The sequence below is a fragment of the Trypanosoma cruzi genome, genomic scaffold (assembly GCF_000209065.1).
Source record: "Trypanosoma cruzi strain CL Brener 1047053517031 genomic scaffold, whole genome shotgun sequence".
Classification (NCBI taxonomy): Eukaryota; Euglenozoa; class Kinetoplastea; order Trypanosomatida; family Trypanosomatidae; genus Trypanosoma; species Trypanosoma cruzi.
Window position 1 is genome coordinate 216,646 of NW_001849514.1, and position 11,670 is coordinate 228,315.

At 52.6% G+C, this 11,670-nt stretch overlaps 4 protein-coding genes and 1 pseudogene across 4 annotated transcripts, besides 13 other annotated features; all 5 read right to left on the bottom strand.

Annotated features, from left to right (window-relative positions):
• Nucleotides 1-3,915: a sequence feature (heterozygous, Esmeraldo-like haplotype).
• Nucleotides 239-267: a microsatellite.
• Nucleotides 760-796: a sequence feature (AT_rich).
• Nucleotides 836-2,689, bottom strand: Tc00.1047053511043.10 (hypothetical protein, conserved; the record flags this gene model as incomplete). The annotated part of the gene is made up of 1 exon (XM_801721.1): nucleotides 836-2,689. One exon carries the CDS (start codon nucleotides 2,687-2,689, stop codon nucleotides 836-838), a length of 1,854 nt encoding a protein of 617 aa, XP_806814.1.
• Nucleotides 2,941-3,633, bottom strand: Tc00.1047053511043.20 (small G-protein, putative; the record flags this gene model as incomplete). Its single annotated transcript, XM_801722.1, has 1 exon — nucleotides 2,941-3,633. The coding sequence occupies one exon, from the start codon at nucleotides 3,631-3,633 to the stop codon at nucleotides 2,941-2,943; it is 693 nt and encodes a 230-aa protein (XP_806815.1).
• Nucleotides 3,916-4,049: a sequence feature (areas merged during assembly that could not be assigned to a particular haplotype. This can correspond to areas where the two haplotypes were merged or to regions with more than two copies in the genome that were merged during assembly.).
• Nucleotides 4,016-4,049: a microsatellite.
• Nucleotides 4,050-4,199: a sequence feature (heterozygous, non-Esmeraldo-like haplotype).
• Tc00.1047053511043.30 (DnaJ chaperone protein, putative) lies at nucleotides 4,105-5,166 on the bottom strand (the record flags this gene model as incomplete). The annotated part of the gene is made up of 1 exon (XM_801723.1): nucleotides 4,105-5,166. The coding sequence occupies one exon, from the start codon at nucleotides 5,164-5,166 to the stop codon at nucleotides 4,105-4,107; it is 1,062 nt and encodes a 353-aa protein (XP_806816.1).
• Nucleotides 4,200-4,267: a sequence feature (areas merged during assembly that could not be assigned to a particular haplotype. This can correspond to areas where the two haplotypes were merged or to regions with more than two copies in the genome that were merged during assembly.).
• Nucleotides 4,268-5,315: a sequence feature (heterozygous, Esmeraldo-like haplotype).
• Nucleotides 5,316-5,540: a sequence feature (haploid, non-Esmeraldo-like haplotype).
• Nucleotides 5,327-5,355: a sequence feature (AT_rich).
• Nucleotides 5,442-6,509, bottom strand: Tc00.1047053511043.45 (annotated as a pseudogene).
• Nucleotides 5,541-8,656: a sequence feature (areas merged during assembly that could not be assigned to a particular haplotype. This can correspond to areas where the two haplotypes were merged or to regions with more than two copies in the genome that were merged during assembly.).
• Nucleotides 8,629-8,656: a sequence feature (AT_rich).
• Nucleotides 8,657-11,670: a sequence feature (areas not merged during assembly with more than two copies in the genome that could not be assigned to a particular haplotype).
• On the bottom strand, nucleotides 8,825-11,670 carry Tc00.1047053511043.60 (receptor-type adenylate cyclase, putative; the record flags this gene model as incomplete). The annotated part of the gene is made up of 1 exon (XM_801724.1): nucleotides 8,825-11,670. A coding segment is annotated over one exon (2,846 nt), but the record flags the coding sequence as incomplete, so codon positions are not given.

An 11,670-nucleotide genomic window follows, 5' to 3' on the forward strand; every position in this document is an offset into this window, starting at 1 on the left:
CCCCCCCCCCCCCCCCCAAGCAGCTGAGCATCTCCTTGTGCCCAAGGGGTTTGCATGACGGTTCCAAAACGAAAAACACAAAAATCACCTCCAAACGATCACGGGAAATGCAATAAACCCCCTTTTTCCTTTTTATTGTTTTTACTTTCCCCCTGGCGCGGCAATGACGGAGAAGCGCCAGACTACCCGTGTTCCCTTTTTTTTATCGTGTACATTCCTCTTTTATTCACCACTCCATAAAAAAAAAAAAAAAAAAAAAAAAAAAAAGACCTCATTCGCTGACGAGGGGTATTCCGCTGCAGCTGATCCACGCCACGCCACATGTAAACCCTCCCCGGTCTTTGCTGAGCAAGACTGCACATGCCAATTGCCAGCCTGAACATCATTCGGCTGCAAAGCCATTGTGAATTCATCGGCCATCGCAAAACCTAAAACGTCGTCTTTATTTGTCTGAAGAAAAATCCCAAAAGAGCCATTGTAAAGCAGGGCAAAGAGGACGCGGAAGTGTTAGGGCTCTTTCTCCGCCCGGGAAACACACAACAAAAACACACCGGCTCCCTAGCGCGCGGAGAGGTCGCAGAATTTGCCACGACCTGAGAGTGCAAGTGCGCAGAAAACAAAAGTAAAAGCTAGGAAAGCCTGTGGAAGGATGATGGGCATTGAGAAAAAAAAAAAAAAAGGGGGAAATCGGTCAGAGTCACAAAATGGTATCATTCACTTGAAATTATCCACACACTTCGTCTGTGCATAACAACAATCAAATATATATATATTATAATAATAGTAATAAAATAAAGAGAGAGAGAGAGAGAAAAAAAGGATCATCGAATATCCATTACTCTTGGATGACCTCAAATGTCCCATCATCAGGAATGCTGTCTTCCACCTCTGGTGATCCCTCAACACGACCCATCGGATGGTGTTGTCCTTTATTTCGTTTAGCATCTTTCTTCTTGCGACGGAAGTGGCCCTTTCTATTTTCATGGCGCATATGTGGTGTATCCTCTTCGTTGATGGATGTCCCTAGTGCCTTCTGCATCTCCTGGAGAAGTGTCTTGACATCCGCATGAATAGAGAGTGTGTCCGGTGGTATTGAAACTTCATTCACGGGCTCTACTGTAATACCCAACGGTGCCCGCGGTACTGCGTTTGCGTTCATAAGGATGCTATCACCTTCATCGTCGCTCTTGTCAGTAGAAACCGAGGCAACGTGATGGGAAGAGCCCTCCCCGGAAAGACAACTGCCAAAGAAGTTGACGTCCAAGCCCTGGTCGTCCCCAACGTTAAGAACATCGTCAGGAAATTCACGAAAATCATCAGCTAGCAAATGCACCTGCGGCATACTTCCGTCAACCAAAGGACTAGGGACGCTGTTAGCCGCCACAAGAGGTTTTGTGGTCGAAGGAGTCAAATGAGACATCGGGGGCGCAAATTTTGTTTTTGGATCGGAAGGCGATGGTGATGTGAGTGATGCTTTTGGTCTCACTGCCTCACCCGGATACGCCTTCCTCTTTCCGGGGCCGCCGCTAGATCCACTGCTGCTCCTCTTTGCTCTTGCATCAGATCCCTCCTCCTCCTCCTGGATGTCGTTAAAAAAGTCCTTTGCAATGCCGTTTTCATCTTCCTCCACGTGATGATAAGCCCGAACGCCACTCACAACATTCAACGGAGGAGGGCCTCGAACCTCGCCTCCCTGCAGAGCATCACCCCCACCCCCAGGCAATGAGCGGAAGGCCGTTTCTGGCGTTTCCTTTCCTTTCCCCTGTGCCCCGTGTTGTTTTTCCTTCTCCAGCAAGTGTAGCCTGGCTCTTTCGCTAAGCAGCCACGCCCGATGTTCCTCAACAAACTGAAAGTACGCGTGAATGCGACCCTCAAACGTCAATACCTTGAGAAGCGAATATGGAATCTCAAAGGCATTGCGGAGCAACTCCATACCATGACCCGTTGCGGCGCTAATACTCACCCATGTCGCCGAAATAGAGTACTCCTCTGGTGGCAAGCGACCTGCAGACGCGGCCAATATCATGGGTGTTGTGGCCCGTCTAATACTCTTGCAAGCAGCATCAACGTCACCATCTGAAACAACATGCGCATCTCTGGGCGCATCATAAAAGTTGAGAATAAAAAGAACGCATGTATCCGGTGGAACATGACGCGCCTCACGCACGGCATAGTCCAGAGTCTCCTTCCGAGTTCGATCAATGACAAAAGCTGCAAGGTGGCACCCCCTGTAGACATCAATCGAACGTGCGTCCGCCAGGGTTGGGTGTGTTGTTATAGAAGCCGATTGAGACGTGCTGATTCCCTCATCAACCACATCCCATAATTCCACCTTGGCACCGCCACCACCACAATTTCCCGTCCTCCCTGCAGTGCCACGATAAAAAAGGGTGTCCGCGGTGATTTCTGAAGAGGGTATGTAACTGGTAGGCGGCGAGCAACCACAGAGACGTGAGACGATAGTGGACTTCCCCGTGCGCCGCATCCCACGCACAACGGCCTTCATGTTCAAATGCGACCCCTCTTGTATATCACGCTGCACATCGGAGTTCACAGGCCAGATGTTCGGTCCACCACAGGTGGAGTCTCTTTGTAACCCTCCATGGGTAAAACCGTTTCTCCCGCTGCGTGCTGGAGATGAGTTATTCCCCTTTTGAAAAACGGCCCTCACCTTAGTGAAGAAAGACATGTTATGCTCAAATAACAAACCTCGTCAGTTTCTTATGTGGCAAAAACAATGACAGTGAAAAAATCATACAGAAAAAAAATACATCAACGTGCATATTCAATATCCTGGGGCGACGCTCACCCCCATCTCGCTGTACGTGGCTGAAAAACACAACATGGAAGGACGCACTGACACCTTGCCCCATACAGAAAGTAATCCGTTGCCGGAAATCGTCTGTGCCAATACACCACCAATTAAGAAAAAAAAAAACATCACAGTAGTGTACACAGCTTTTTCTTTCTCTTCTTTTCACTTTTTTTTGGCTCCCTCAAATCCACACGCCTCACCGACTGGGTTCCCTGTCTCTTAGCGTTAGCGGCATGAATTTCGTTGCTATTGAGGTTTGAAGACGTTTTCCCTGAGGCACTCGAATTCCGTGCCGGCTCTTCGTTTAAACACATACTAGCCGTGTATTCAAAGAGCTGCGTCACGTTAAAGTCATCCTTCGTGGACACGCGAAAAAATGGCAACTGAAGTTGTATCGCAAGTTGTTCAGCCTCCTCATTCGTGACGGCCGCCTCGTGCGCAAGGTCAAACTTCGTCTGGCAAAGAACCATTAAAATGGATCCGCACACATTCTCAACGTTTTTCTTCCAGCTCTCAACATTCATAAAGCTATCCTTGTCGACGGTACTAAATGCCACTATTGCCGCGCCAGCCCCACGATAATACGCCTGTGTGAGGGAATTGAACACCTCCTGCCCGGCCGTGTCCCAGAGCATGAGCTTCACTGTCGTGTTGGATTGGCGTAAGAATACATTTTTCTCCATGAACTCGGCACCAATGGTCTTCTTGTATTGGTTCACGAACTCTCCCTTGACAAATCGCCGCAGCATTGATGTCTTGCCCACATTGCCGTCCCCCACTACAATCACCTTGATGCTGTTTTCCACACACTCTAGCATGACCTTCTCCCTACTGGCACGGCACCGTTGGCCAGCCCCCGTGACCCCACCCCTTCCGCGCCGCCGTTCAAAAGGTGAGCCCCAACAAGACCCCGAACAGGGCGGGCACCAAACAATCTCACAGAGGTAAAAAGAAAAAAGAAAAATAGAAAAATAATACACCCATATGTATTGCCCCTTTCCCCTCCCCCCGGCACAATAAAATAAGGGCGGAAAAAAGGCGGACAGCAGAAAACCTCGCATCCGCAAATCAATAAATGTCATCAAATAGATTCTGGAATACAAATAATATTAGCCTCAATGTGGAAAAGTGGTTAAAAGTCAGCATTCCCACTGAAATTTGTATCTCACAAAGCCAAACCACCAATAATAATTTGGTCCAATATATATATATATATAAATATATATATATATATTTAGGAGTAAAAGAGACTGCACCATCAAGAAGTAAATACGAGTCTGTTTTCACAACTAAAACTGGCATTTCTCCACTAAACTTCTCGTTGCATCGTTCAGAGACGCAGGCATGTCAACAGCAATTGTGACATACATATCACCATTTCTTCCTGTCTTCCTATCGGGGAGTCCTTTACCGCTCACTCTCAACTGACGGCCATTTTTGCTCACTCCTGTCAGTGGCAATGCTGTAGTGGTTCCATCGAGACCCAAGACATTCACTGTTGTCCCCAATAGTGCCTGTTTCAAGTTGATATGGACCGTCGTGCGGATATCTGCACCACTGCGCTCAAAACGAGGATGAGGCTTCTCATCAAGAACAAACACCAAATCTGCCAAGACGTTCGGTGGATATCCCTGCACAATACCTCCCTCTTGCACAAAGCGGATCTTCGTGCCCTTTTTGTACCCAGGAAGCACCTTCACCTCAAAAATCTTTTTTTCTGTACCCCCCGGCATATGACGTGAGACATTAAACTTTTTCGTGCACCCCGTATAGATTTCCTCCAAGGTACATGCAAAGGTGTACTCAACAGGAGGCACTTCATTCATAGGCGACATCTCCGGCGATCCAAAGCCCGAAGTAAACCCTTGTGGACCGCCAAACCCTCGAAACACTCGGTGAAGACCAGGACCACCACCACCGAATTCCTCCCCACCTGCGAAAGGATCGCTGCTGCCAAAGAACGACCGAAAAATATTAAACGCATCGCCTTGTGAAAAAGTGTACCTCACGCCACCGGGAAAAGCACCATGAAAACCTGCGCCTCCAGCACTGCCACCTTCCCCAGCCCCGGGAACGCCGCCCTTCAGTCCCTCCTCTCCGTATACATCGTAAATTTTCTTCTTATTTTCGTCACTCAAAACATCATAAGCCTCCGAAACCTCCTTGAAACGCCGCTCCGATTCCTCCCGATTACCGGTACATTTATCGGGATGATACTTCAAAGCCAGCTGATGATAGGCTTTCTTGATATCACTCGGCGTAGCGTTACGACCAACACCAAGAACCTTGTAATAATCAATTCCCATGTTTTCAACAACACGCCAATCTACCCATATAGCAAATAAAAACATGGAAAGACAAAAAAAAAAATAAATCCCGGAATATGTAAGTGCATATCAGTTACATCCCAACGACGCACACACCCACTCTTTTATTTTATTCTTTAATCTGACCGCCACATGCAGACTCCCACCCTCAGCTGGCATAAGCAAAAACTTCGCGTCCTCCCTCAAAAATAATAATAATAATTAATTTTAATTGTTTGTTTTTTCTTAAAAAGATTCGGTGGCCTGCACGCTGTACCGTGCCCCAGCACGACGCCGCTGGCCCGGGTGCTGATTGATTCCGTCAGCGCTGCCCCAACAACAAACCTGCCGTGAGGGAAACGTTGCTTTTTCTCAGCTTTCCTCCGACAATACGGGGCAATTGACCGTCGCAGCACGAGGAGGCAGTTAACCACAAAATCACCGGGGTGCTCATGTCCTTTTGGTCGGCCTTACAAGAGGCCAGCGCAAAAATTACTTCTTCTCGCTCCACGATGGATGGATCCCTGCTGACCTTACCACTCGTCCTCACCAAAAGCTTCCATTTATTCTCCGACTTCAAACGCATGGAGAATACAACGCTCTTCCCCTCTTCCTGCCCACGGCACTCATGGGAAACACGGGAGTGCCGTCCTTCGTCTCGACACTCGGTCCTCCGCCACCAATCAACCTATTCAAGGAGTGTCAATCTCCTCTGACCTCAGGGTTCAGTTCATGGGCCTCATTCCATTGGATTTTATTGTCAGATGCCTTCAGCCATTATTACCGGCCACTTGAGTGCCAGACTTTTTATGGCTGTAACTTCCAGAAGCAGTTGGATGCTGCCGCCAATTACAATTCTTTTTGGCCGCATCATTCCCGTCGCCTCGAAGCCATCCGCAGCAACACCCCTGAGCAATTGTGTATAACAAGTTTACATCCACCGTCGAGATCTCCGTTGACTCAACAATTTCCCTCGGGCTCCTTCACGCAATCCCCGTACGGCTGCCGGCCCCGCAGTCTTCCCTGCACCGCGCCTCAGCAGTGGCAAATGCACCGCCGTTCGCTTCAACAGGGGCGGGAACACGAAGCAGGCAGGCTCCTCCAGCAGCCTCTTTCATTTTCCCTCATTTGACAGGAGATATCCGTGTCGTCCCTGCGAATAGATCAACGGGATTCCTTTAAGTAATTCTCTCAGCGCGCGCAGCTCCACGCAATGATCTCACCAACACGACGGGGGGAGCAGCACCGTGGAATTGAACACATGCCCGAGCATGCTGGGTTGTCGCTGTGCTCACCCTCTCTTCATTCCATCCTCCTTCCGCTGGATCCGGCCACGCGGCGACGGCCGTGCGTGCGCGTGTGTGTGCTGTTGGTCCTTCCGGAGCCATTAGAGTGCGCAGTAGCAATTCGCGCCCGGTCCCAATTTCCTTCTTCGTGTGCATCTCCGAGAAGTGAAGAGAGAAAAACAGACATGCCAAGAGAAAACAGGGTAATGCGGAAGGCGTCAGGGAAGAGAAGCGAGCACTGCCACCATCCACAGTGAGTCACATCGTCGGCCTTGCAGCCAATATCACCCACAACCGTTCAAGCCTCCAGCCACGCACACACACGCAGACAACGGCGTCAGCCGCCACGGATCGTGTGCAGGCGTGCTCATGTGCAAACACAATGTGTGCAGTCACTCCGCATTGTTGTCCGGCAACCCACACACCGTATGCTGCTGGTGTGATTTTGTACCGCACCAGTCAGAAGCCACGACCTGACACATAAAATACGCCGCGGCTCGAAACACGCATCTGCCCCTCAAGGTGGACCCATACTCTCCAGCTGTGAGGTGTTACCTGCCCAAAGCCCCAGTATCCAAGTAAGGGCTTATAGCAGGGCAGTCAATGCATGGCGTACGCCCCGTGCCTCCGCCCTCGTCACGAGTTTCAATGGAGCCCCGCACCCATCCACGCAGCAGCCTCCGCCCCGCCCGGAAATGGAATGCAAACAGCACCCCAGCACCCGTGCAGAAAGAAAGGCATCCGCCTGGGGCCAAGCAAAAAAAAAAAAAACGCCATAAACCCTTTGCACATTTGAGAGCAGCCCGTGAGAGTAAAGCGCTGCCCAGGCAAGACACTCATGGCAGGAGACTTGCCGGGAAACTTCTCTCCGCCAGGTCCCCATTCAAAGCACACGACGCACCGGCATAGACAATAGAAATGGCACCACTTGTGCAAGCACAAGCCCGCCAAAGAAACGTGCAAGAAAGAGACAAACTACCGGTTGACAAGCACCTCCTCCCAATAGCTGCCGTCCACGCAGCCAAGACGTCAGGGGCAATCCTTCGGGTGATTGCGACGCCGACCCCAATAATCATGAAAGCGGCCCTCACATGTCGACCAGTCAGCCATCCCTCACGGTGTGTCCACGCACAAAACACCCTACACACACACGTGGTCGCATTGGAGACGCAGCAACCCTCCAGCCTGTCTTCACCCGCACCCGGAGCATCTCCCACACGTGTCGCGCAGGTGTCTTGTCCAGGCGCCCCCTCCCCCCGCAGAGGCATTTTTGATCCGACGTCGTCAACCGGGTTCCGGCCTCCGAGAGGGCAGAGCCTCCGCCCCCCGCTCTCAGCTGCGCCCATGCGGTTGGACAGTCGGCCAGCCCGCCTGAGGTCCAAGCAAAAAAGCTTGTGTGATGAAGTGCTGCTTTCCAGTGCATGCCGCGGCAACCGCCGCCCACCTCTATTTGAATGCCCGCCACCCTTTTTCACCAGCGGCTTCGGTCCCAACTCAGCAGCTGCCTCCCGCACCGCAGGCTGGGAAACGTCATGGGCAGAAAATGCCACTCACTCACCCCGCCCTGCAGCCGAGTGATGGTGGGTGCAACCTCCCAACGTGGGAGCAGCTTAGTGGCTCGGGCGCCGTAAAAGCCGCGTCGTCTCCATTGCAAATTTCCCACCGTGCCCGGTAGAAGGAGCACCGGGTACGAAGGCGCAGTGCACACCAAACGAGTTATAGGAGTGTGTCCTCCAAAGACGGCGCTGTAGAGGCACGAGACGGTACAGATGCGGGCTAACGGGACACGTCGTGTCATGGCATTGCCCGCTCCTGTGGCACCGACAGTGCACACGCCCTTCAGCACCGTGTTTGACACAACCCTACAATCCTACGAAACTCCAACTTTGATGAAGGTAGGAAAGGTCTCATTGCCAATGTGCAGGAATATACGTTCTGCCAAACGCAGCCCAATGCCAATCCACTGGGAGGCCGCAGAGGGCGCCAAAGCAAAGCTTCACAAAGACGCAAGCAAAAAGACTATGAAGGCTCCCGTTCCCCCCTACCAAGCACTTGACAGACAGCTAAGAGAGAGAATGGAAAAGAAAAATATGTTCAATTCGCCTAATCGTGCAAGGCATTCACATCGACCGTGTTCCTTCCACAATCCTGCGCAAATAGATTCACGAAAAAAAGCAGTACGAACGACAAGGTGAATCACCAAAGCATTTGTTGGGGCAGCTTAAAAAAAAAAATATAAAAAAAAAAAAGAGCGCCGACAACAAAAATTTACATGAAACCCTTTTACATCTCCACTAAGAATTACATCCAATACATTTGAGCGGGTCGCGTGTGCGGAACCAATGGGAGCCTACTACCATCTGCAGCGGTAAAACAAAGACATAACGCAGAGTAAACGGCAACACACATTCCCCAAGTTACCTGAAGCGACGAGCACGGACAGTAACAATCGAATCATCCGTCGAAAAACGCGGCTCGTCGGCCGTAAAAGCATGCACCTCGACAGAATTACTTTGCGACGCCGCCTCCCCGAAGCGCCTAGCATGGACCTGCTCCCCACCCCTCCTCCCCCACGTACCAGAGGCGGTATCATGCGCAGCAGGAGCGGTTGCACTCAGCGTGAACGACATATTTTGGTCAATACCCAACTGGCCCTTCCGTTCCATCACGCTGCTCATTTTTACGGCCAGTCGATCAATCACCAGACGGCAGTACTCCTCATCCTGCAAAAAGCTCGGCCTCCGCGGCAACCGAACGTTCCAACGCTCGCAAAGAGGCATCAGCGCCTTCAGCCGCTGCCGGGGTGCCAAGGTTCCGTATGTCACCGTCAAAACGGACACGACGGCTTGAGCGGTGCCGGTCCGTGCGCTGTACATAGAAACATCTTCACTACTTTCGAAATCACTGCCATCGTCAAGATCAGGCATCTCACGATCAAGACGCAGCGCGGCGAAGGTGCGCCCGGGCACGGCGTCCAGCTGGTACATCTCCACCGGAACCGGCACACCACGCAGTGCCACGCCGCCAAGTGCAGTCACCTCCACCTGCTCACGCTCAGCCGTGCTCAGCGACATGTACGCCGCACGCGTCAGCAGCACCTGCCCGCCGTTCCCAACGCTCTCCGTGCGCGCGGCCATGTTCGACGTCCCGCCGTAGTAGTCGTACCCCTTCGTCACCTCGTCGCGCCGGATGTCACACAGCCCGGTGTGCACACCGACTCGCACGCGCAGGCCGTTCCAGTACTCCCGATACACAGCAGCGTCAAGGCGCGCGGTCGGCGGAACGTACTCCTCGTCATCCTCGGCACGGTCCTCCTCGAACTTGTGGTATGCGTCGTCGATCACGCTCGTCCCCCAGTCCTGCTGCAGAAACGCCTGCTGCAGCTCCCGCACAAGCTGCACGGCGGCGAACACACTCTTGCACGCAATCATGAACGAGTCGCCGATCGTCTTTACCTCGTAGCAGTGGTACTTCGCTATCAGTGAGCGGATCAAGCGGTGGTGCGTTGCCACGGCGTCGGGCATCGCCTCGGGGCACGCAGCCCACAGCGCAGTGCTGCTCTCGATGTCAGTAAACACAAGCGTCACGGGGTCTGTCCGCTCCTTCGGTGCATTCTCGTTGTCACGCGAGTCGCGGCAGAAGTGCAGCAGCAACAGAATCAAGGCAATAAGCAGCAGGGCAGCAACAACGCTGCCGACGATGACGCCGATCAGCTGCCGCGCCGTCAGTCCACTCGCAACGGGCATCCGGTACTCCATCGACGGCGTCACGGCAGGGGACAGCACCGGCACAGCGGGGTCCAGCGCACGGGCAAGCGACCACACAGAAATTTGCGTCGCACCGTAGTTCCTGCCGCACCCAGCACCGCTCTGAGTAACAGGGCATGCATTGCCATCAATGAAGGGTCCGTACAGCATGTCATCCACTCTGACGGCAACGTTGGAAAAAAAGAAGTTTTCAAACAGCTCAACACTCACCTTCTCCATGCGCGAGCGGACGGTCACCACCAGCAGCCCGGTGGTGAAGCCCATCATTGCCAGCGGCGTCCGTTGATTGACGTCCGGCACTGCAGCGTTAAACTTCTGGGCGGTCACCGACGTCGTTTTGTCGTCGTTCCAGTGCGGCAGGTTCGTCGCAAACACAACACGGTCGGCACCCGCACCGTCACGGAACGCAGCAACAAATTCGGGGTACAGCATCGAAAACTCTAAAAAAATGACAAACACGCGCACACCGTCGTGTGACACCACGTGCTGCGCGATCGCACCAACATCGTCGGCAGAAATGCCCACCACAAGCACGTCGCCTTCCTCCGGCAGGTGGTCCGCCATCTTGTCGCCGCCAGCCAGCAGCTTAGTAGACAGCAGCGAACCGCCAAACGTCTTCAGCGACAGCCGCAGCACCTCCGCCATCGTGGCTCCATCGTCGCTGCGAATCACAGCGTGCGCCGAACCGTCACTCATGTTCCCGAGGTACTCCGCAATCACAAAGAACTGCTGCTCCAGTGTCGGCAACAGGCGGATCACGTTTTTCCTGAACCTACCAATGCGCGACTGAAGGTACATAGGGTTGATAAACGCCACATCCTCCACCTCCAGCATCCCCTTCGTCACCACGCCAGTAACAACATCAAGCAATTTCACCTTCAGTTCTGACACAAGCGCAGCGGCAGCCCCGTCCACAGTAGAATTCACGACTTGCACTGTGAACGCAAAACGCCTAATAAGACTGTTGTTATTCACCGCAGCTCTCGCACCCACCCCAAAAGCTCGAAGTGCAAAAATGGCAAGGGGATTATCCCGCATTGCAATGGCAAACCCATTCAAAGGAGGAACAATCACTGCTTCCGAGGGGTTGCACTGCCATGTCCAGAATGAGATTGTTCCGTCAACCAGCGGGTCGGCACGGTAGCCCTCCACAAACTTTTTCATGTACACGGTCCGGCCACCTTGGTTGCAGTAACACATGGCGCCCTCTGATTCAGCCACCCCTTGGCAACTGCCTCCGTAGTCGCCAATCACAAGGTTGTCGACCATATAACGGCGTTGGTTGTACAGAGACGCCAAGTACGCGTTACGGTTCTTTGCCCATTCACGACTACTTAGGGTCTGTGAAAGTATCTCGCCCGCTATCCACCCTGCAACCATCATCTCGCCCTCAATATCATCGTCGGGGAAGTTCTTGCGGATACTACTGCTTTCCGGCAAAAAATCTCCATAAAGCGCCGCATCACATCCTGAAAGCGCCGGATGGCGGCGTACTG